General features: G+C 38.9%; 1 protein-coding gene across 1 annotated transcript in view; it reads right to left on the bottom strand.

The window, feature by feature from the left end:
* Positions 1-1,000: 1,000 nt before the first annotated feature.
* Positions 1,001-23,650, bottom strand: part of MAN2A1 (mannosidase alpha class 2A member 1) — a 209,014-nt gene continuing 186,364 nt past the window's right edge. The window contains exons 21-22 of the mRNA XM_034773035.1: positions 5,532-5,642; positions 1,001-4,121 (exon numbers count right to left, since the gene is read on the bottom strand). Coding sequence (XP_034628926.1) covers positions 3,969-4,121; positions 5,532-5,642 — 264 coding nt within the window. The 3' untranslated portion in view covers positions 1,001-3,968. The remainder of the gene's footprint in view (positions 4,122-5,531; positions 5,643-23,650) is intronic.

Raw genomic sequence — 23,650 nt, 5'->3', positions numbered from 1 at the left:
CAGAGCCTCTCCTTTTGAATTAAGTATTTTTCTCATTTTCTTTGGTCAGAAGTCGCATATATTTAGTTTTCTGAAGTTAGTATCTATCTTTTATCTACTTGGCACCAGAGAATAAGGAATGAGACCTCCTCCTCAAGGCCCTTCATTTTCAGTTTTTATTTATTTTTACCAATTTCATTCCCAGTTTTCACACAAGCCATTTTTTTTTAAACTGATTTTCATCATATTTTGGAAGTGCCAGAACTCCCTCCCCAGCCCCATCTCCCTGCTCCAGGAGACATGGATGCTAGGCAGCCTGGGCCACTCAGTGTACTGTGCCACCTTCTCTCCCCCAGAGTGGACCCCGAAGGAGAACAGGTGAGGGAGATAAGAGCACCATCTCCTCATGCTGCCTCCTCCACCTCTTCCATTTCCAGGCCTGCCCCAAGAGAGACGAAGACTCTGTAACCAAGTTACTGACATACCATTTCTCCTTCCAAAAGAGGGTGTTGGCTCACAAGTCCCAGAAAGACTCGAGTGTTGGTGTCCATATTGCTGTTAATCCCATGTCCACCACATACATATTACCAGCTTTATAGATAGCAAGGATAGTTATCAGCATGCAAAGCGAATCTAAGTTAGTGAATTACTTTTCATGTCAAAATGGGTCAAAAAAAAAAAATCATCTGATGTTTTACAACGAAAGGATTTTTTCAAAAGTTAAAAAAAAAAAAAAATCAGGAGAAGAGAGTGATATTTACCCAGAAAACTGTAAAGTTAGTTTTTGCACTGATTTTCATGTGTTTAATGTTTGTAACAAACACTGATACATTCCTGGGAAATTTTAAACAAAATAAAAACCGAAAATGAAAGGCCCCAGATGTCCTTCACTAGCAATGCATTTCACAACAGAAAATCCTTATACCCATCAAACATTACTGAAGCTTCAACCTTTTTGAAGCACCTATATTTTCTGTTTTTAATCAACTGTGGTCAAGGCATTGATGACACAGACAGCATATCACCATAAGGTTATCTTTTATTAGAGATCTTATATTTCATTTCCCCAAAAAGTTATAAAACCTTCCAAGAGAAAATATCAAAAACCTTCCATTTAAATCAGTTTGTTTCAGAGACACAATGAACAAGAAAAATCAAAGACATTTAAGATAAGGGAATGTAAAAAAATCTCAATACAGGTACAACTCTGGTCTGGAAAGTAAGTACAATGTTTGAAACCATATCTTGAACAGCATTTTCTTTAAATCCATATTTGTGGAAAATAAGGATGCTTGGATCTCTTAACCACCAGTGCAGCTATGAAAATTAGAAAAAATGTAAAAGAACATGATTAATTGGTGTATATATACTGAATGCACAGAAAACCAAAAATGTCACCAAAACTGCAATAATACAATTAAAGTATTGGGTAACCATTCACAGGAGGCATGGAAAAAAAGCAAGAGCCCAATCTTGAATTGATCACCTAGGCAAAATCTCTGTTTGCTGACTTTGGTGGAAGTTTTGACTGAGATTAGGAGTTCAACATTGGGCCCCAAATTGACTCAAAGTCATAATTTACCATAACTTATAACTTAAACAGAATGCATTTAAGTTTTTCCCTCTGATAAAAAAATTTAAATTACTAGAACAAAGCAGAAGTCTGCTGGTTAAGAAGTATTCAGGCATTATAATTGTACAGGTGGTAACAAATGAAAAACTGATACAATACATTGTTTAATTATATTGAAACAGATCTTTTGGAAACAAGTCCAACAGGCAAGAATACTTTAAAATTTATTGCATCAAAATTTTAAATTTTCTGCTTAACAGAATTTAAGACATTATTTTGAATATCCTCTTTCCACAGAATGCACAGAGTGCTCTGAAGATTTCTCATCTACATATTCAACAAAAATAGAAAATGTTACTACAATTTTCTGCTGGTAAGCCTAAAGACTGTAAATTTCAACTAAAAAGGGAGAAAAATTCAAATACTGTAACGAAGAAAACTTACAGTACATGTTTATTGCATGAAAACATCAATTTTCTGTTCTATATACTCTCAAATATAATTCTCACTTTTCATAAATGGTTAGTGGTAAATATATCCTTGACATAATTCACACCAGATTCTGCTAAATATTCTACTCTTAAGTACAAAATATTTAGCAGATTGAACTAAATTATGAATTATGCAATCATGATAAAGAGAGATCCAAACCATGACAGTACATACAAAAAAAAAAAAAAAAAAAAAAAAAAAGGTAGGTAATTTAATTTTATGTTTGAAGTTGGATGTATGGCTACAAGATATAAATTGATATACCACAGCACCAAAATTACCTAATTAAAATAGTACAGCAGTCAATTTTAGAGTTAGCAGACAGTACGTCTTTTTCAGTTAAGAGGATTTATCATCTGTTAATATTAAAGAAAATCACTGATGGATGCATAAATAAAGCCTAAGCAAAATGAAGTCAGAGGTACAAAGATTAAGGAAGATCAGTAAAGGGAATAATACTCAGACACAAATTAGTATATTTTAATTGTAAACAGTAGCTGTATTCAGGGAAATAGAATTTTTATACTCACATGGCTTCAGCACTCAATGCAAAATACTTGATATGGTGAAAATGAAGTGAGAGGAGTAAGATGCTATTCCTCAATAAGGTGAACATTGGCAACATATGTAAGCATGATTATTAGGTTTGAAGAGTGGCATTTTTAAAATAAAGGCACGTGATTCTCAATGTACAGTTTACTACAATCTGTGAAATGCAAATACACTGTATGATGGGTTTTGCAAACTATGTCTTATACACTATCAATTCTCTGCATCAAGTTGCAGTTTCCTTGACAGTGGCTGAATTTGAATATTACAATATTCCTTATTCTTCCAATATTTTGTTTTATGACATTGTTTCAGTACATTCAAATAGGCAAAATGTTCAGAACAACACAGCACAAATTTGGTGCCTGAGGACATAGATCAGAGTGTGGCCAGCATGGTCAAATAGAAGAGACATAGTTTAAGTATTATATAAACTACTCTTTCCCCCAAAACAGTGATGTGGACAGTAAAATAGTAACGGGACACATTAAAAAATAAGGCACATTTATCTTGATATGGTAATCTTGATATAGAAAACCCATTTCAGAGAACATCAGTATCCAAATGAGTTTTGTAAAAAATCTTGTATTCATGATTATTACAGATTTACTTTTTTATTGTATATGATAATGGAATAATTGCACATATCCCAATGTGTCAAGTAACAAAATGGGACTTTTATTAAATATTTCTATAATTTTCCATTGCAGGATTAATTTGAAAATCTCTCTTTTCTTAAACTATGAAATTCACAAAGTGATGGTAGGGCAAAAAGTGTTAAAAACTACCATCACTTACAAGACAAAGTCTCCCGTCTTTCACTTTACCACAGAATTCAAATCTCCATCCCATAGAATAAATTGAAATTCAATATGGAATAAACTGAGATTACTGTCACTTATATAAATGGTTTCAAATATTTGGACATTAGCTATTACACAAGAGCTTTTTATTCTATTTAAGTTCCAAGCTTTATTAGGGATTTCAACATTGCAATTATTTGTATATAAATTAATCAAGGCTCAGCAAAACAAGTCATTTAATCCCACTCCCTCTCCCTTCAAAAACAAAAATCCCCAGAAACCATTAATTATCATTTAACCTGAGATTCAATTTGTTGTCGAGAGGTTAACATCCTTAGAAATTTCTTCATGTGTTGCGTTAACTTATACTGATGTTGGTATTTTATGTAAAAACAAAAAAGTTGTTTGCAACATGGCTATTCACTGTGTTGGTCAAAAAAATAATTATAGAATGCATGTTTTCTCACAGTATCCAGAAGCTGGAATAACAATGTGCTTCTTTATTGCACGTCAAACTTAGAGGAAATGTAACTGCAGATTCCTCTTCACTATATGAATATTAAAGCCAGGTTTCATCTCAGTCGAATCCGAAACGTATTTATCTCCATAGAACTCATATTGATCTCACTAATATTTCTGGCATCTGGAGGCGAATGCATCAAAGATAAAGATGTAGGTATAAGACTTTCAACGATTAGCTTATTAAAAAGTTTGTGCACCTTTATCTGAAAAATACAAAATTAAATAAAAGTCAATGATATTTAGAAAATTTAATACAAGTTTGAAAGCCAATTTTAAAGTAACTAAGGGCTTGTCTACATGATATAGCAATGCGCACTATGGCTGTATAAATTCTAATGCACATTAGAGTACTGCACACTAACTGGCCCGTATTGACCCTGCTGGTGTGCATTACAAGTTCCCCACTATGCATTAATGTAGTGATGTTTGAATGTGCACTAAGGAACTTTTAGTATGCACCAGCAAGGTCAACAGAGGCCAGTTAGTGTGTGACACAGTGTTCATTGCTGCATCATGTAGATAAGCCGTTAGTTACTGTAAAATTGGCTTTCAAACTTGTATTGCATTTGTAATTACTGCACACTGCAGAACCGTGTAGACAAGCCCTAAGTTAACTTAATTCTAAGCCGTTATAATGATCATTATGTCACATCTCATTACAGGTAACAGCATGCATGACAGAGAATCATAACACCAAAGTCATTGAAAATTCCTAACTGACCATATTTAAAATGTTATAAGTTATGCTAGAAAGAACCCATTAGACACCAGTCACTGTGTCACATTTGAAAGCAACTAATTAAAATGTATCAATACATAGGAGGTTTTATTATAGCCATTATGTTTGGCAATATTATAATGAAAATTTTAACCAAGAAAACATTTAATCTTGCTCTACTAACCTTCCAGACAATCCTTCAGTAAACTACTTCCAGGTTGGAGTAAACCTACTTTGTGAATTTTATGGATTCATTACCACCAGACAAAATTCTATGACCCACCCACCCAAATCTGATTACATAATCAAAGAATCAGAGATGGTAAATTCATTAATGTTTGTGAAGTGTTCAGATACCACAGAGATGTGGGCCATACAAGTACCCAGAGACACAGAGAAGTTGATAGAAATGCTTGGGTTGCTATGCTGTTTGCTGCAACCTTCAAGGCAGCATTCACATGAGAGAATTCATATTTATGTTAACTAATCATATGTGCAGAAGACAAATACATTTAAAACTGCATAATATAAGTATTTCTGTAGTAAAATCATTTTAAACAAAAAGCTACTATTTGAAATCATATTTACAGAAAGTTAATAAGACTGAATTCCAGCCCAGAAGTTTATGGCAATGTTTTACTAGGGTATTTTTACTTGCCAATACCAAATTAATCTACACACATCAGAATCTTCATATAGTTGTCAAATATAGACCATGTTACTTGGCTTTCAAAAACATTAAATCATAAGCATCCTGAACATACTGCATTTTAAAAAAATAAATAAATAATTGTTCAACCAGAATTCATACCATAACTATTTTAAAGCATTTTAAATTAAGCATGTATGCAAAAATTACCTTGTAAGCTAAAAATCCTCTAATATTTCAACATACCTTTCCCTGAGTAGTAGAGCATAATAGCCCTGTGTCTTTGTTTGAAAATTTACAGTCAAATCCTTTTCTGTGAAGGATCAAGGCTGCTTCATCCGATGGCCCAGAATCTGCCTGTAAACACACAAAATTTAAGTGTACCTTGGAAACTAAATGCTACAAACAGGAGACTTTTAGAACCTCAGACTAATCATTAGCATTTGACCTCTGGGCCACTTACGTTATGAATACCATTCTCCTTAAGCCGACAGAACACATTTCATGTAATAGTTGTAAAAAGACTGAATGTACAAGAATTTTCTTTATTTTTAAAGTATCTTAAAAATCTGGTCCTAAATTTAAATGCACTGGTAATAGTTGTATTAACAGGCTTCCCAGAATAAGCAAGGAACTAAAGCCTTCATAATTATGCAAGCACACCTCCAGGTTTAATTACTGACCATGACTTTGGTCCCTCCCAAGCTTTAATACTTTAGGCTTAGAAACCTAGCTACTAATCAGTTACAAAACTTACTAGAGACTATGACCAATAATGTACAACTATGAGATTACCTGTGCAGGTTGGTACATGGGCCCAGAACCCACAAGAGGGAATATGCGAGAATTCAGGTACTCACTGAAACTCAGTTGTGTTTGATCTAATATGTAAAGACTCTTCAAGTAATAATCACCACAATTACTATTACTAATTGCTTATATTACAGTAGCATAAAAAAGCCTCAATCAGAACTCGTCTTTCTAGGGACTCTACAAAAAGAAAGACAATACAGCTGTCTGGGAAATAATTTCACTTCCATGAAAAATTCCCAAATTGGAATGAAAAGCTTCCATATTTTTTCATGGACATGAACTTCTGCAAAATTTTGGTTCAGAAATGAAACATTCTCCCAGTGCTCCCAAGGGGGCTGGCTGGCTGCAGAGGAGCCAGATGACCAAGCTGGCAGGATACACGGCTGGAAACTGAAGGATACCTGCCTGGTTTTCATCAAAAGTTTCATAGAAATCAACACATTTCTACAGAACATTTTGATTTCAATGAATTGGTGTTTACTGAAGGGAAAAACTTTGCACTGGAAAATTCCTGACCAGCTTTAGCAGAATGTACCGGCTTTAAAGAGCTTATAAACTCAGATGACAAATCACGCAGGAAAGGGCAATAGACAGGAAAACACCAAAACATGTAAAGTTTTTATGTACAAATATACTTTTTTTGTGGCCACTGAGCCTAAGCATTTGGTACTATCGAGTATTGGCACAATTTTAGAGCTAATCAGAAATTTTCTGACAAAACACTTTTCCACTGAAAGATGCAGATTTGTTGACAATTAACTTTTTGGTGGAAATGTGTAGATTTTGGTGAACCTTTCAATGGAAATCAGGCAGGCAATGGAAACTTGCCTAGTTTCCTGCCAGCTCAACCACCTTCTTGTCACCTCCACACAGCCCACCAAATGAGTTGCCACAGATTCATGGTGCCCAGGTTTCCTGGCTCTGTCCTTTAGGGGCAAAAGATTTTTTCAAAAATTGAACATTGGTCATGGGTGGGAAAGACTGTTTTCCAGCTAGCTCTAAACAAAATACTTCTACTAATTTCACAAAATCAGAGTCAATTCATTCTTTCTTTCATTTAGTTCTTCCCCATTAAGTATTTCTATTAATGTAATCAAAAACAGATTGTAAATCAACAAATGCTGCAAAACACGAGATTTACACTTAATGTGTTTATCAAACAATAAAATATGAAAGTACAGTCATTTTTAGAGTAACCATCCTGCTATTCAATAATTAAGTCCATGCATTCTATCCAGTTTTAAGATCAATCAATGAACATGTACCATATATTTTAGCAGGAATGTCAGTACACTTTCACCCACTTTACAAAGGAGTGGAGGTATAAAAGGAAAGGGAGGGAATGCATAAAGACAACTTGTCCTTCAACTGAGCAGAAGGGTATCTGATAAGCCCCTTCCATTTCTTGCCATTTGAACACAAAAAGTGGTAGCATTTGGCCTTCAAGTACGAGATTAATATCTGGACTGCAACAGTTACTGAGCAGTTGGTCTGCAACTGATTGCCAAATTGCTAGGTGGCACATATACTTCCTGCCTCTGATAACTAAGAAGAAGGCTGCTCGTAATAAGAGCCAAGAGTTCTAACAAGTTTGCTTCTATGCTGACTTCCTTGATGAGCTCAGCCTGGGGCTGTAAGACCCACAGATCTTCTCAGCATAGGTTTGAAGCTTTTTCATTATGGTGGGTACATCAAGTTCAGAATACTAAGAAACTATTATTTCAGAATATACACAGGGCCTCACCAAATAGGCAAAGCTATGGATTAGCTGCAGGAGAGACCTCTGAGGCGAAGTCCAGAGAAGCAAAGAAAGTGGAAACTACCTTCACTACCTTCCTATCAAAATTTTTCACATTGTCAGGTGCTAGACTGGTCTACTAGGGGCTGTGGAACAGAAAAAAGAGGAGTTTGGGTGATCTGTGGAAAAATAACTCCAGATCCAGTCCAACGGCTCAATGCACATGAATTACTGTGACTACAGCAGAGGGTAGCTTCTGCTTCATAGCTAGCTTTTTTCCTTGACTTTAGTATGGCTTTTGATACTGTCCCACATGATCTCCTCATAAACAAATGGTAGAAATATAGCCAAGATGGAGCTGCTATAAGGTAGGTAGATAATTAGTTGAAAAACCATTCCCAGAGAGTAGTTATCAGTAGTTCAAAGTCAAACTGGAAGAGCATACCTAGCGTGGTCCCGCAAGAACGGATCCTGCTTCTGATTCCATTCAATATCTTCATCAATGATATAGATAATGGCAGTGAGGGAAATCTTATAATGTTTGAGGATTATAACATTATGGTAGGGGTTGGAAGTGCTTTAGAGGACAGGATTAAAATTTAAAATGATCTGGACAAACTAGAGAAATGGTCTGAAGTACATAGAATGAAATTCAATAAAGATAAATACAAAGCACTCCACTTAGGAAGGATCAATCAATTGCACACATACAAAATGGGAAATGACTGCCTTGGAAGAAGAAATGTGGAAAGGGATCTGGGGGTTATATGGATCACAAGCTAAATATGAGTCTGTTGCAAAAAAAGCTAACAGCATTCTGGAATGTATCAGTCATAGTGTTGTAAGCAAGACAAGAAGTAATTCTTCCATTCTACTTCATGCTGACAAGGCCTCAACTGGAGTATTGTATCCAGTTCTGGCAAGGCCGGCTCTGGCTTTTTTGCCGTCCCAGGCAAAAAAGCCACCTGCCGCCGCCGCCGCCCGCCCCTCCCCCCCCAGAACGCCAGGAGCAGGGCGGAGAGCCCGGCTGGGGCTCTCGGCTCTCCCCGGCGGCCAGAGGGCCGGGGGGAGGGCGGAGAGCCCAGCTGGGGCTCTCCACTCTCCCCAACCGGCCGGAGCGCCGGGGGGAGGGCGGTGAGCCCGCTGTGGCTCCACTCTCCCCGGTGGCTGGAGCACTGTGGGGAGGGCGGCAAGCCCAGTCGTGGCCCCGCTCTCTGGCCGGAGTGCCCCGTTGCGCCGCCCCCCCTCCAGGCGCCGCCCCAAGCAAATGCTTGGTGGGCTGGTGCCTGGAGCCGGCCCTGAGTTCTGGCCACCACATTTCAGCAAAGATGTGGATAAACTGGAGAAAGTTCTGAGGAGAGCAACAAAAATGATTGAATCGGTAAACATGGGGGTGGTACCGTTTGACTGGAGAATAGCTGAAGTGGTTCCTATTTTCAAGAAGGGGAAAAAAAGTGACCCGGGTAACTATAGGCCTGTTAGTTTAACATCTGTAATATGCAAGGTCTTAGAAAAATTTTTGAAGGAGAGAGTAGTTAAAGACCTTGATGTCAATGGCAATTGGGACAAATTACAACACGGTTTTACGAAAGGTAGATCGTGCCAAACCAACCTGATCTCCTTCTTTGAGAAAGTAACAGATTTTTTAGATAAAGGAATTGCGGTGGATCTAATATACCTCGATTTCAGCAAAGCGTTTGATATGGTACCGCATGAGGAATTATTGGTTAAATTGGAAAAGATGGGGATCGATATGAAAATCCAGAGGTGGATAAAGAACTGGTTAAAGGGGAGACTGCAGCGGGTTGTACTGAAAGGTGAACTGTCAGGTTGGAGGGAGGTTACCAGTGGAGTTCCTCAAGGTTCGGTTTTGGGTCCGATTTTATTTCATCTATTTATTACTGACCTCGGAACCGAATGTAGGAATGTGCTGATAAAGTTTGCAGATGACACAAAGTTGGGAGGTATTGCCAATTCGGAGAAGGATCGGGATATCCTGCAGGGAGATTTGGATGACCTTGTAAACTGGAGTAATAGTAATAGGATGAAATTTAATAGTGCGAAGTGTAAGGTTATGCATTTAGGGATGACTAACAAGAATTTTAGTTATAAGCTGGGGACGCATCGGTTGGAAGTAACGGAAAAGGAGAAGGACCTCGGAGTCCTGGTTGATCGCAGGATGACTATGAGTCGGCAATGTGACGTGGCCGTGAAAAAAGCTAATGCGGTCTTGGGATGCATTAGGCGAAGTATTTCTAGTAGGGATAGGGAGGTGCTGGTTCCGTTATACAAGGCACTGGTGAGACCTCATTTGGAGTACTGTGTGCAGTTCTGGTCTCCCATGTTTAAAAAGGATGAACTCAAACTGGAACAGGTACAGAGAAGGGCCACTAGGATGATCCAAGGAATGGAAAACCTGTCGTATGAAAGGAGACTCGAGGAGCTTGGTTTGTTTACCGTAACCAAAAGAAGGCTGAGGGGGAATAAGATTGCTCTCTTTAAATATATCAGAGGGATAAATACCAGAGAGGGACAGGAATTATTTCAGCTCAGTAATAATGTGGACACGAGAACAAATGGATATAAACTGTCCATCGGGAAGTTTAGGCTTGAAATTAGACGAAGGTTTCTAACCATCAGAGGGGTGAGGTTCTGGAACAACCTTCCAAGGAAAACAGTGGGGGCGAAAGACCTCTCTGGCTTCAAGATTAAGCTTGATAAGTTTATGGAGGGGATGGTTTGATGGGATAACGTGATTTTAGTCAATAGGTCAATAACGTGCCATCGCTGGTAATTAGTAACAATGGTCAATGATGGGATATTAAAAGTTACTACAGAGAACTTTTTCCGGAGGGTCTGGCTGGAGAATCTTGCCCGCATGCTCGGGGTTCCGCTGATCGCCATATTTGGGGAAGGAATTTTCCTCCAGGGTAGATTGGCAGAGGCCCTGGAGATTTTTTGCCTTTCTCCGCAGCATGGGGCAGGGGTCGCTTGCTGGAGGATTCTCTGCGACTTGAAGTCTTTAAATCATGATTTGGGGACTTCAACAGCTGAGTCAAGGGAGAGAATTATTCCAGGAGTGGGTAGGTCAGCTTTTGTGGCCTGCATCATGCGGGAGGTCAGACTAAATGATCATAATGGTCCCTTCTGACCTTAAAGTCTATGAGTCTAAGATGTAGAAAGCATGACCTATAAGGAAAGACTGAAAAAATTGGGTTTGTTTAGTCTGGAGAACAGAAGACTGGGGAGAGGGGGGGACAAGGTAACAGTTTTCAAGTACATAAAACATTGTTACAAGGAGGAGGGTGAAAAATTGTTCTCCGTAACCTCCGAGGATAGGACAAAAAGCAAGGGGCTTAAATTGTAGCAAGGGTTGGACAATAAGGTTGGACAATAAGAAAAATTCCTATCAGAGTAGTTAAGCACTGGACCAAATTGCCCAGGGAGGTTGTGGAATCTCTGTCACTAGAGGTTTTTAAGAACAGGTTAGACAAACACCTGTCAGGAATGGTCTAGTTATTACTTAGTCCTGTCCTGAGTGCAGGGGACTGGACTAGATGACCTATTGAGGTCCTTTCCAGTTCTACACTTCTATAATTCTATGATTCCTGTGCTCCTGGAGCAATCCCTTATACAGCTGGCCACAGAAACAGCTCACACATACAAGGGCTACAGGCTCAGAAAGCTGTTCAACAGTCCAAACTCCGCATCTCTGTTTTCACAACAGAGTTCAGCAGTCAGATTACAGGTTCTGGGAGCTATACAATGATTCCCCTCCACTTTGAGCAACTTAAAGCCTTCTGGCAAGTAAGATTTCTGGCTGAGAAGCAGCCAGTGGCAAGGCACAAAAAATTTAACAACACAAATAAAAACAGAAAATGAAAAACAGAACAATATAGAAGACAATGAGAGCAAACAAGAAAAAGCAGTCATACAGCAACAATGCTAGATGTAAGGGGTACCATGAGTGTGTGAAAGGGGGTGGGGAAACAGAGTAAATGACATTTATCCATCAAAAGGAAACTACAACAAAAGAAGATTGGAAACGACTGATCCAAGACACTTTCAAATTCAACCATCACTGTACTGACAAAACCCACTGTGAATGTGGATCACCTGCAATAATGAAGATGAGGTTGAGCCTAAATCAACTCATTGTCATGTTTTGGGTACACCTGAAGATTCAGTTATTGAAGAGAAGTTGCCACCACAGCCAGAGATTCAGTCAATATCCTTGATGCAAATACCCTTTGCTGGGTGGAAAGACAATACCATGTCCCAACTGGCTTCCTTGCTCAGTTAAGACTAAATGCATTTTCTATGAGACTTCTGTTATGAAGATCTTGAGGATGGAGAGCACTAAACCAAGTACTACAAGAAAACAACTATGGCATTCTGGATCACCTTATTGGTAAAACATCACCTCCCATAGCACAGTGTCTGATAGTAGAATAAAATCCCAAGCATTCCTTACTGACTGAAAAGATAAAAAAAATAGTGTAACTGATACCACTAAGTAGAACTTGAGCTTTACTTGAAAGTTCCTCATTGAAAATAAGATCATTAATTACTGAATTGTGTGTACATTGTAGAATAATATTAAACAGGTATACTGTGTTTAGTACATTTGTGAGTCAAGAATTTTTTTCTATACTGTTTATTAGAATAAACTCATTAATATATTATTGACCAAAATAATAAGAATAAATGGGATAAAAATAATCAATATTGAGTTTCTCACTATGAAATACCACACTTAGTATTAGTTCAAAACATAATTTCAAAGTTAATTAAGTTACACTCAGAAAACTAGACAAAACATTTTTGTTTTGCACACAAAACAACAACGTCTGTGTAAAGAGCAGGTTAGAGAAACATCATTGAAAATTCATAGTGCAAAAGCCTGACTTCCTATAGGGGTGAAGTGATGCTAGAAATGACAAGCCAGTCATCCAGTGGACTTATCTTGTAGTCATCTGCATAACAAATGATGGTATGAATATTTCAACTCAGTTTTAAATTAAAAATTATTGTAATTAAGAATTTGAATCTATTAAAATATAAATATATTAATAAAAACAATTACATGGTAATGAATGGACTTCAAGTAAAGTCTAGGCATGTCTATGATTTAGTAATCATATAGGCTATGCCTGCGCTGCAGAACACTTGCTTCAGCACGTAGGGAACGCGTAGCTAAGACACCACAGCGAAATGCAAGCTACATCCACACTGCAGTGTATAGCTACATAATGCAGTGAAAGTCTCTCACAGGAGGGACGCTGCAGGAAAAGGTTCTGGCAACAGGTAGCTGCCAGAGCCTTTCCCTAAAGCCTCCATCCTAACAGAGTCTTGCACGGCACTGGGAGACAGGGACTGGCACCGCTTGGGCGTATAGAGAGCTGATACAGAATCATAGAATCATAGAAAATCAGAGTTGGAAGGGACCTCAAGAGGTCATCTAGTCCATCCCCCTGCTCAAAGCAGGACCAATTCCCAGCTAAATCATCCCAGCCAGGGCTTTGTCAAGCTGGGCCTTAAAAACCTCCAAGGAAGGAGACTCCACCACCTCCCTAGGTAACGCATTCCAGTGTTTCACCACCCTCCTAGTGAAATAGTTTTTCCTGATATCCAACCTGAACCTCCCCCACTGCAACTTGAGACCATTGCTCCTTGTTCTGTATACGTGTCTTTCCTCGCTTAAGCAGTGCTTCACCATCTACATGGCTATTTATACCTGTGCTAGGGGATTAGGGGTGGTGCAGTGTATGAACTCTACAAACTGCTGCAAGGACTGTGCAATGTAGACATACCCTTGCCTACATAAAACTATTTGTATATATCCAGCCGACCAATGTGTAAAGGAGTGTAAGTAGGTCTAATTTATACAATGGGGAGGTGTAAGAGTCGCCTTCCCTCTACTTTAATCTATACCTCCTTACACCACCTCAGCATGTAAATTAGACTGAGCGTAATTAGGTCTAGGGGAGTGACTGAGTGTAAGGGAATCAAACTTACAACATTTCATAACTCACTTATGAATTTGGCTTGCTATGATTAATGTATGAAAACCTACTTTACTCTTCTCAGCCTTCAATAAAAATTAAATATTCTCAGTCCTGTAAAATTTTACACATTACTATGGGACAAAAATTGCTAAGCTACTGCACTATCAAATCTCCCAACTTTTCTGTACAGCTGCCAACCCCTTCAACACTGATTTAATTTTGAACCCTCGACAGTTTAACACTGTCAGGTTCTTGGCTGATAAAAACAAAAACAAAAAAGCCCCGTGCCATGAATTCTCATAAGCAGTATCCCAGGGCAACACTGCTAAGATTTTGATCTGAGTGAGGGAGAAGGGCCATTTAAACAATTTTTAAGTGATTACCGTAAGACTTGTAGTCATTTATTGGGAAGTTTAAGCAACACTATAAAGATACACATTTGCTATAAAAGAATATTTAAAAAACAGTTTTTAATGTCAAAAACCAATTTATTTATAGTATATCATTTTACATCAATCCACTTTTTTTTTAAAGAAATGTTCCAAATCCCTGAGGCACTACGACAGGAAGGTTGATGTTTTACAATATTAGGAATTACCATTTTTTCCTTAGAGGAACAGAACTTAAAATTGAAACAACATTTTAGCATAGGATTCTCTCACTTGCTCTTTCATGGACTCATTTTGATTTCTGCTGTTTTAAATCTAAATAATGCTTTCCTTGTAATTTTGTAATTGAAGGTTCTTTTTAATATGTAAAATGGTAACACAACTAACATCTCTAAAATATGCATCAAAAGCTAGAGTGGTGCAAAGAATTTATAATTGCAGGTAAGAAATATGTTTTGTAGGTTAGCAAATAAGTCATGACATTTATCATTTTCACTTTGAATTTTCTGAAAAAAATGAAAGGTTGTTTCTTTGTACAAGAAATTCATTTCACTGGGTAATGCAGTTTTTGCTGTGGAAAAGAGAGGTTTCATACCTACAACTGTTATTCACTTTGCATACTGCCTTTGCAGATTTACACTTTGCAAGTGCACATATCAGTACTATAAAGCACTGATTGAACACATGGCACCTTTGTGGTTACATAAAGGATCACAACCCCAACCAACCCATCCAAGCTCTGGATCAGCAGTGGCACTTGGAGACCAGTTACAGATAGGAAAATAGAGAATTCCCTCTGCAGATGTTCACAGATGGGAGTAAAAACCTCTTGAAGGAGGGCTGTAGCACACAAATGAGGCTAGCAATTTGCTCTCCTGAAAGAAGCATCTGCTTTGGCCTCTAAGGGTATGTCTATACTGCAATTAAAAACCTGTGGCAGGCCTGTGCCAGCTGGCTCGGGCTATGGAGCTGTTTAATTGTAGTGTAGACATTCAGCCTCGGCTGGATCCCGGGCTTTAGGATCCTGTGAGATGTGAGGGTCCCAGAGATCAGGCTGCAGCCTGAGCCCCAACATCTACACCACAATTAAACAGCCCCTCAGCCTAAGCACCGAGAGCCAAAGTCAGCTGGCACAGGCCAGTCACAAGTCCCAGAATCACAAAATTAATGGTAAGTAAATTTATGAATTGAGCTGTTGTAAATGACATTGTAAAAATAAATCTGAGGGAACAGTGGCTTGAAAGAGTAGATCCTGGAGTTGTCAGTTATAAATTTACCTCCAAAGAAGGTGGTGGGTCCTGCAAAGGACTGATGTGGACTGGGCTCGTGTATCCACCTCACATTCTGGTGAACACTTACCCCCACATCCTAAGTCCTTGAGGCTCATGTGAGGGGAACAAAGTCTTTGAACTAGAAGATAACAGGTTGCTATTGATGCCACATATCCTGTTGAACATCATGGTAGCTCGTTAATATTAAAATCACTGAATAACCCTATATAGGAAAGGATGTGGGCAGAAGGGGAAGACATGGGCCCCTCGCATTAATAATAGTATTACCTGTTCTAGAGTTATTGATAGTTCAGAAAGACAGGACCTATAATGCTTATGTATCAATGTACTGTCTGATACACCACAAACAGGGGCACAGGTGCGGTTTGCTGTGCAAATCAGATGAGGAAACAGGACGAGCTGCACATTCAACATCTATCTAGAATGTATAGAAAAAATTATGGGAGATTTCAATCAGGGACACACATGCTGGAGGTTTCATGCTGGTGTAAAACATCCTGGGAATTTCTAAAAAATATAGATAACGTAACTTAAAAAACACTGCAACCGTCTCCGGGTAATTCTATATTAGATTTCATTCTGCTGGATAAAGATGTAAGATCATTGAATTAAAACTGATGGCTGCCTAGATTTAAGTGATCATAATCTAATTTCATTTGCTATGTGCAAATACAATATAGTCCTAACCAGTAATATATACACTTGTTGCTTTAAAAAAGGGAAAATTTCCCAAAGCTAAAAACCATTATGAACAAAACTGAGTTGGAGGAAATATTAAAGCATAAAATATGAAGGATAATTGGGAATTGTTTACAAAGGCTTTATTAGATGCCAATCTCCACCCACCCATTCCGCAGTCAGGAAAGAGGTCTTCTTTGGTTAAAAATAATCATGGTTATAGGGTAGGTGAAAGCAGCAATACAAAAACAACACAAACCCAATATGTAACTAATGGAAAAAGAAGCAAGTCGATAGTAAATAGTACACATCAGCAGTTAGGAATTACAGACCATCATAAACAAAGCTAAAAGTATCAGTGAAAAATCTATGGCAAGTAGGGTGAAAAACAATAATATTTTTAAAAATATATCGGGAACAAATTAAATTCTTACAATGGTACAGATCTGACACTAGACAATGACAGTAAAATTATCAATCATGATGCAGAAACAGGAGACATACAAGAATATTTCTGTTCTGTATTCAGAAAGAAGCAGAATGGCTGTATCCATATCTTACAGCAGTAAGAAAATACTTTTTCTCCCCCCTCAGTAACTAGGGAGGCTATTAAACAGCAACTATAAAAAATTAGTGGGACAAGATAACTTGCAAAGTAAAGTATTAAAATAATTGGCTGAGGAGCTATCTGAACCATTAATATTGACTTTTAACAAAACTTGGAACACGGTTAAAGTTTTAGAGGGCCAGTATTTAATCACATGGAAAAACAGGATGACACAGGAAACTATTGGCTGATTAGCCTAACATCAATTCCAACTATATCATGGAAAAGGTGATGTAGGATGCAATCAGTAAAGATTTAACGCTTGAAACATAATTAATGCCAACCAATTTGTTTTTAATGGGAAATAGATAAAAAACAACAACACTGTTTCTTTTTATTTAAATCACAAGTTTGGTTGATAAAAGTAACTGTATTGGCATAATATACATATTTCTGTAAGGCATCTGATTTAGAATAATAGAAGATCAGGGTTGGAAGAGACCTCAGGAGGTCATCTAGTCCAACCCCCTACTCAAAGCAGGACTTAATCCTGCGTGACGTTCTAATAAAAAAATTGCGCTACAAAAAGTCAATGCAGCCATTTTAAATGCATTAGAAACTGGCTAGCTGATAGATCTCAAGAAATAATTGTAAATGCAGAATTGTTGTCCAATGGTCTAGTGGGATCCTACAGGAATCTGCCGTTAGCTCAACATTCTTCAAAAATCTTCAGATGACAAAAAATTTGGTGGAGTGGCAAATAACGACAGGATCCGGTGGCCAGTTATATAGACCACCCTAGATCTCTTGGTATGGTGGTATCATTTAAATACCATTTAACACAGCCAAATGCAAGATCATGCATCTAGCAATAAAGAATGAAGGAAACTAAGAGGGGGTGTGTGATTGTATCCTGGAAAGCAGTGACTGTGAAAAAGGGCTAAAGAGTTCTTGGGCATTAGGAAATAGTGGGGTCACAAACTCTTTCTTCAGTGTGCTTGTGGCACCTCTTCTATGGCCCCCTATAGATGGAGGAAATCTTCCTCCAATAGGCCTCTCTCATGAGATGGATCCCCAAAGAGGAAGGAAGAAAGGAGAGGAAAGTGAAGTGGCCTGGTGCAGAACTGTATGGAACAACCTTTGCAGGTATGTTTAGTACTCAACAGTTGGAAGTAATCCTGCACCAGGTACTGATAAAGGAGAAGACATAAGGTCTGAAGGATGGAGGCAAAGGTGCGTAGTTTTCAACCATCCCACCAAAAAGCTGTTGATTGGAAGCCAAAGTTCAGTTGATGAGCAGTGAGGAATCCTCCTCCTATATGGACATCTTTTATTAGAAGCAGGCTTAGTCAAGGAAGCAGACTGGCCACCGTCTCAGAGGCTGCATCCCCTTGTTCCTGCAGAAAGGGAGACTTTTGGAAGCCGAATGTTGGATTCAAATGTTTCCTTCTTATAGCGGACAGACTTAGTAAGCTCTAAGGATCGGGCACCGACCTTTGTTGTTCTGATCTTTTCCAAAGGCCTTGGCCTTCAAAGGATGGTCTTTGATGTTCTTTTGTGACTCAGAGGACCTTAACCAGAAGTACCTTCCCTAAGGCTATGTACACTGTGATGCTTTGTGGTCCCTGAGTCACATATACCTTTGGTTATAGCTCTCACATTAGTATCTGAGGCATTACAGGCTCCTCTCACTGAGTTTTCTCTAGCATTCAACTTTGGTAATCAAAGGCTTCATAGCCTCTTTTTACTTCTCTGGTAAAGAGTCCAAAATGGGACTCCTGGTGTCCCATAGTGTGTAGTTAAATCAAGATGTCATGGCCTGATAACTGGCTACATGAAAACCCAGGGAGTGGAGCAAGCAGATCTTTCTGCCAAAAGTGCTCAGTTTGTATCCTTTCCTGTCAGAGGGAAAAGAGTGAGATGTCTTGTTACCATTGGCAAGTTCCTGTGCGGTAGATAACACCATGGAGTTTTGCTTAAGAATGTTGTAGTGAAAATTGATGACCCTCAGTAGGTACTGGGTACATTCTGCCAGCTCGCTGATACTGGTGGTGAGGAAAACAAGAAAGCCAAATGTCCTTGGATGAATTAAGATGGCCTGGATTAATAGGAATAGTCAATTTATCTTCAATATGCAGCTGCAAAATATCAAAAAGGGGATCAAATCAATTCTGTTGCCAAAACACCTGGTTCAATTTGAAGAGTGCTAACCATTAGCTCCAAAAGTTCATGGAATTGCCTTTGTTCATCCAGGAAGAAGCCCGTCTGATCCTCTTTGACGGGTGACTTGTCAACTCCTTCAGAAGGGGTCTCATCCCACTCATCAGGTACTGACAATGCTTCTTGAGGAGAAGAAATGCCAATGCAGGTGCAGGTTGTGATTTTCAATTCTGAGCTCTGCAGCTCAATACCATATCCCACAAGTGGGAACATACAGAGGTTCTCAAAAAGAAACGTGTCCTATAGTTAGAGACTAAAGAAACCCAATATACTTAGTTTATCCAAAAGAAAGTCAAGAGATGACTTGATCACAGTTTCATAAGCATCAAAATGGGGAAGTGATTTCTAATAGTAGACTTCTCTTTAATCAATCAGAAAAAGTCATAATGAGATTCAGCGCTGGACTGGATGGTTGTCAAGATGAAGGCAACTAATTCAGACTAGAAATGAGACAATTTTTTAACAGTGAGGCTAATTAACCATCAGAAGAATTTAGCATAGGAATGTGGAGCATTCTGCATCAAATGAGGACTTTAAATCAAGCTTGTATATCTTTTGTATATGCTATACCTGAAACATAAATGATAGGATTGATGTACACATTATTGGGGGAGGTTCTTTGGTTTGTTTTATGCAGATGCCTATAATGATCTTTCTTCTGCCCTGAATCTCTGTGAATATATGATTTGAGGAAGGAAAGAGACAGGTGGGAATGTATACAGGCTGCATGAATCTGATGTAGGAGAAATGCATGGTCAGAGTACCTGCCTGCTCTTGACAATAAAGAAGATATTTGGCTTTGCAAGGAGTAAAAAAGTTCTAATTAGGGTTGTCCCCATTTTCTGAAGATTCTCCTGACCACTTATGTATTATAAGGGACTAGTTATTCGGATGTCTACCTCTAAAGTTGTCTCTGAACGATTCTCCCTGATCCCAAATGCCTCCTTGTAGTTGGGCACCTTAACACTGGAGTTGCCATACCCTTTCCCTTCTCAAGTTCCAAAGGACTCCACAATAGGCTCTCTTGCCTCAACAATACCCCTCCTTGGGACAGATTTATTAGAACAACATAGTGTAAATAATCTATAACAAAGTCCCCAAACAGTCCATCTTTCACCCACTGTGCATTAGTCCTTAAAATCCCATGACATCTAGTCCATTGATTTAGCACATATAGTCCACCACATCTGGGCTCTTCTTCATTCTTGACCCTACAGGTCACTACAGGAACCAAGGAGGATGGTTTCCCTACCTGCTGGAGGCTACTTTAACACTTTCTCTCCTGAGATTTCATGGAAAGACTTAATTAAGCCCTCTGATATTAAGTTTACTCTGCAATATCAAGTATTTTCTTCTTGAAGAAAGGCTCAGGTAGACCAAAAATTTAGTTGCTAACTTGCTCCCTTAAGTTTTAAGAGTTTCATCATCTTCTTGCCAAATAGGTCTGAACCTTCAAAAGACAGTTTAAAAATTTGGATTTGAGGGACAGGCTGGAGGTCCCGAACTTAACAGCCATTGTATTGATCTTGTGGCAGCTCCCAATGAATAGCTAAATCATAAAGTAAAAACTGATCTGGTCATCAATGACTGATAACACTGCTCAACAGCCAAAATGTTTCTGAAATAAATGTAGTCAAACTTTACTAATTCTGGGTCACTGAGAACGAAAATGATACTTAAAATTGTTGATTGGCTTTAGTTTTCAAGATATACTATCAGGTCAGTATATACGACCCTTGACTTGGGAATGGCGGAGGATAAGTGCGTTATAATGGGAAAGGATCTCAATTTAAACCAGAAATGACTAAAATACATCTTTGACTGGATCTAGGAATAAATCTATGACTGGGTTTGGACAGTACTTGCTTTTTAGGCAAAACAATGAATGATGCAATCTGAAGTTGGTATTGCGTCATCCATTATATGAATTGCATCATGTTATTCCTAGAAGTCATGGATGATGCAATCATAACGAAGCTTACATCACTCTGCTGAACAAATTGCCCTATATCAGCTCTAGAAATCATACAGTGTCGTGCTCTCTTATTTGTCAGTGTTTGATTTTGCAAAGGGACACATTTCTGTTTAGCCAAAGTGAGCAGAGATGCCTCGTACTTGTGTGAACAGTGCAGATAACTTCTGCTATGTTTGTGGTGAAGTGACTTTTGCATCACAAAAGCGCAGTAGAACCACTATGGTTAAGAAAGCCTATCAGCTTTCTTTTGGCTGCAAAATTGGAGATCAGGACAAGAGGTGGGCCCCCCACATATGCTGCAACACTTGTGCAACAAATCTTCGCCAGTGGTTGAGCAGGAAAAGGAAATCTATGCCTTTGATTTGGAGAGAGCCAACAGATCATACCAGCAATTGTTACTTCTGCATGGTGCCTCCAGTTGGGAAAGGTGTGTCAAAGAAGAAAAAGTGGACTGTGCATTATCCAAACATTCCATCAGCTATACGCCCAGTACCCCACGGAGAAGGACTGCTGGTTCCTGATGCACCAGAATAATTCTCACTTGAGTCAGACGAGGAAGAGGAAGAGGATGAAACTTCTGGTCCTGAACCATCAATGTCACAGGACCCACATTTTCTCCCATCCTCCTCCTCTGAACCACACCTCATAACACAAGGTGAACTGAATGACCTTGTCAGGGATTTGGAACTACCCAAGAGTAAGGCACAACTGTTGGGCTCCAGACTACAGTAGTGGAATCTCCTGGCAGGTGATGTTAGGGTTTCCATGTTCCGTGACCGTCAAAAGGATCTTGTCCCATTCTTCTTCATGGAAGGTGATCTTGTAGCCTGCAACAACATCGATGGTGTGATGGCAGCCCTCAACATCGTTCACAATCCAGATGAGTGGAGACTGTTCATTGATTCATCGAAGACGAGTCTTAAAGCTGTTTTACTGCATAATGGCAATGTTTTGCCATCAATTCCAGTTGGTCATGAAGTCCATACGAAGGAAACCTATGACAACATGGAACAACTTTTGAGGTGCATAAACTATGACCAACATCAGTGGCAGCTTTGTGGCGATTTGAAAGTTGTTGCTCTCTTGCTTGGTCTGCAGACTGGATACACAAAGTACTGCTGTTTTCTCTGTGAATGGGATAGTCGTGCAAGAGATTCCCACTACATCAAGAAAGATTGGCCCCTCGGACAGTCATTGGAGCCTGGGAGGAAAAGTGTTCAGCATCCACCACTTGTTGAATCAAGGAAGATTTTGTTACCACCCTTACACATCAAGCTGGGTCTGATGAAGAACTTTGTCAAGGCCATTGACAAAACACAAGCAGCTTTCAAGTACCTCCGTGGAAAATTTCCAAGGTTAAGTGAAGCTAAGATAAAGGAAGGTGTCTTTGTTGGGCCTCAGATTCGTGAACTTCTTCAAGATGATGCATTTGACCATGAACTGCGTGGCAAGGAAAAGACGGCATGGGAAGCCTTCCAGTTAGTGGCAATAAATTTTCTTGGAAACAACAAGACAGACAACTACAGGTTGTTGGTGGCTCACGTGCACCCCCTGAACCAAAGAGACTTGCGCTTCACCGACCATCTGTACTTGGCCAATAAAAAAAACGGTCAACTTAAGGCAATTTATCTTTGGAAAAAGGCAGGGTAAAATTTTGGACTATAAAGGTCTGGTTGTGCTCGAGCTACTTAATCTTAAGTCTGTATTAATACTATAGTTTAATTATATTAGTAAATTGTTTAAGTTGTTTAAAGATGGTAGTAGTCAATAGTTAATCAATATATAGAAACTGTATATGTTTTTGTGCCTTGCTGAAAACAGGTACAGCACTGGTAAAGTTAGTAGTTTGTAAACAATAATAGCTTTGCATGTCGCTGTGGCTGTCTTCAGTATAAATTGTCATTCAGTTTATCATAAAAAAGCCAGTAAAAGTTTATAAGTTGTTAAATAAGTTAATAAAAAGGTTAAAATTTGTAAACTATAGTTAATTAATGTATCAGTATTGCATATACATTTGTGTTGGTTGGAAATGGTTACAATACATGTAAAGTCACTAGGCACATTCTGTCTGTGTTGCCTTTATGGTTGTAAGTAGTTAAAAACCTTTCTTAAGAAATAATTAGTTGTTTAGTTTCTCTTTTGCGGACACTAATCAACCTCATTACATCTGTGTTGGGTGGTAGGAAGTAGCAATCACCCAAAGCCCCCCTAGTGTCCTGATGTATGCCTCCTTCTTCCATTAATCTCCACAATTATGTGTGTCAAACCTACACATCCCATTGAACCATTTACTTCGGGCTGAAGCTCTCTCTTCACTCTCCAAAGGCATTTGGACCACAGCCACTGCAATTCAAAAGGTCCAGAGACATAGATTGGCAGGACTGATCAGGAAGTCACTCATCTTGTGCAGTAATGATGGTTCTTTGAGATGTGTCCCCCAGGGGTGCTCCACTGTAGGTATACCTGTGCCCCTGCACCTCTAATTGGAGATTTTAGGTAGCAATGTGCATTCAGCCTTTACATGCACTCTCCTTCCCTTGTGGCTATCTAGTGCCATGCAGGCGAACCCCCTTCAGTTAGATAGCCCTGAGGCAGACTACAAGAGAGGGAGAATCCATGTATGGGCTGAATGGATACTGTTACCTAAAATCTCTGATTAGAGGTGCAGGGGCACAGATACATCTACAGTGGAGCACCATAGGGAC

The sequence above is a fragment of the Trachemys scripta genome, chromosome 6, assembly GCF_013100865.1.
Source record: "Trachemys scripta elegans isolate TJP31775 chromosome 6, CAS_Tse_1.0, whole genome shotgun sequence".
Taxonomy (NCBI): domain Eukaryota; kingdom Metazoa; phylum Chordata; order Testudines; family Emydidae; genus Trachemys; species Trachemys scripta.
This window is presented reverse-complemented; position numbering and strand designations above follow the sequence as displayed.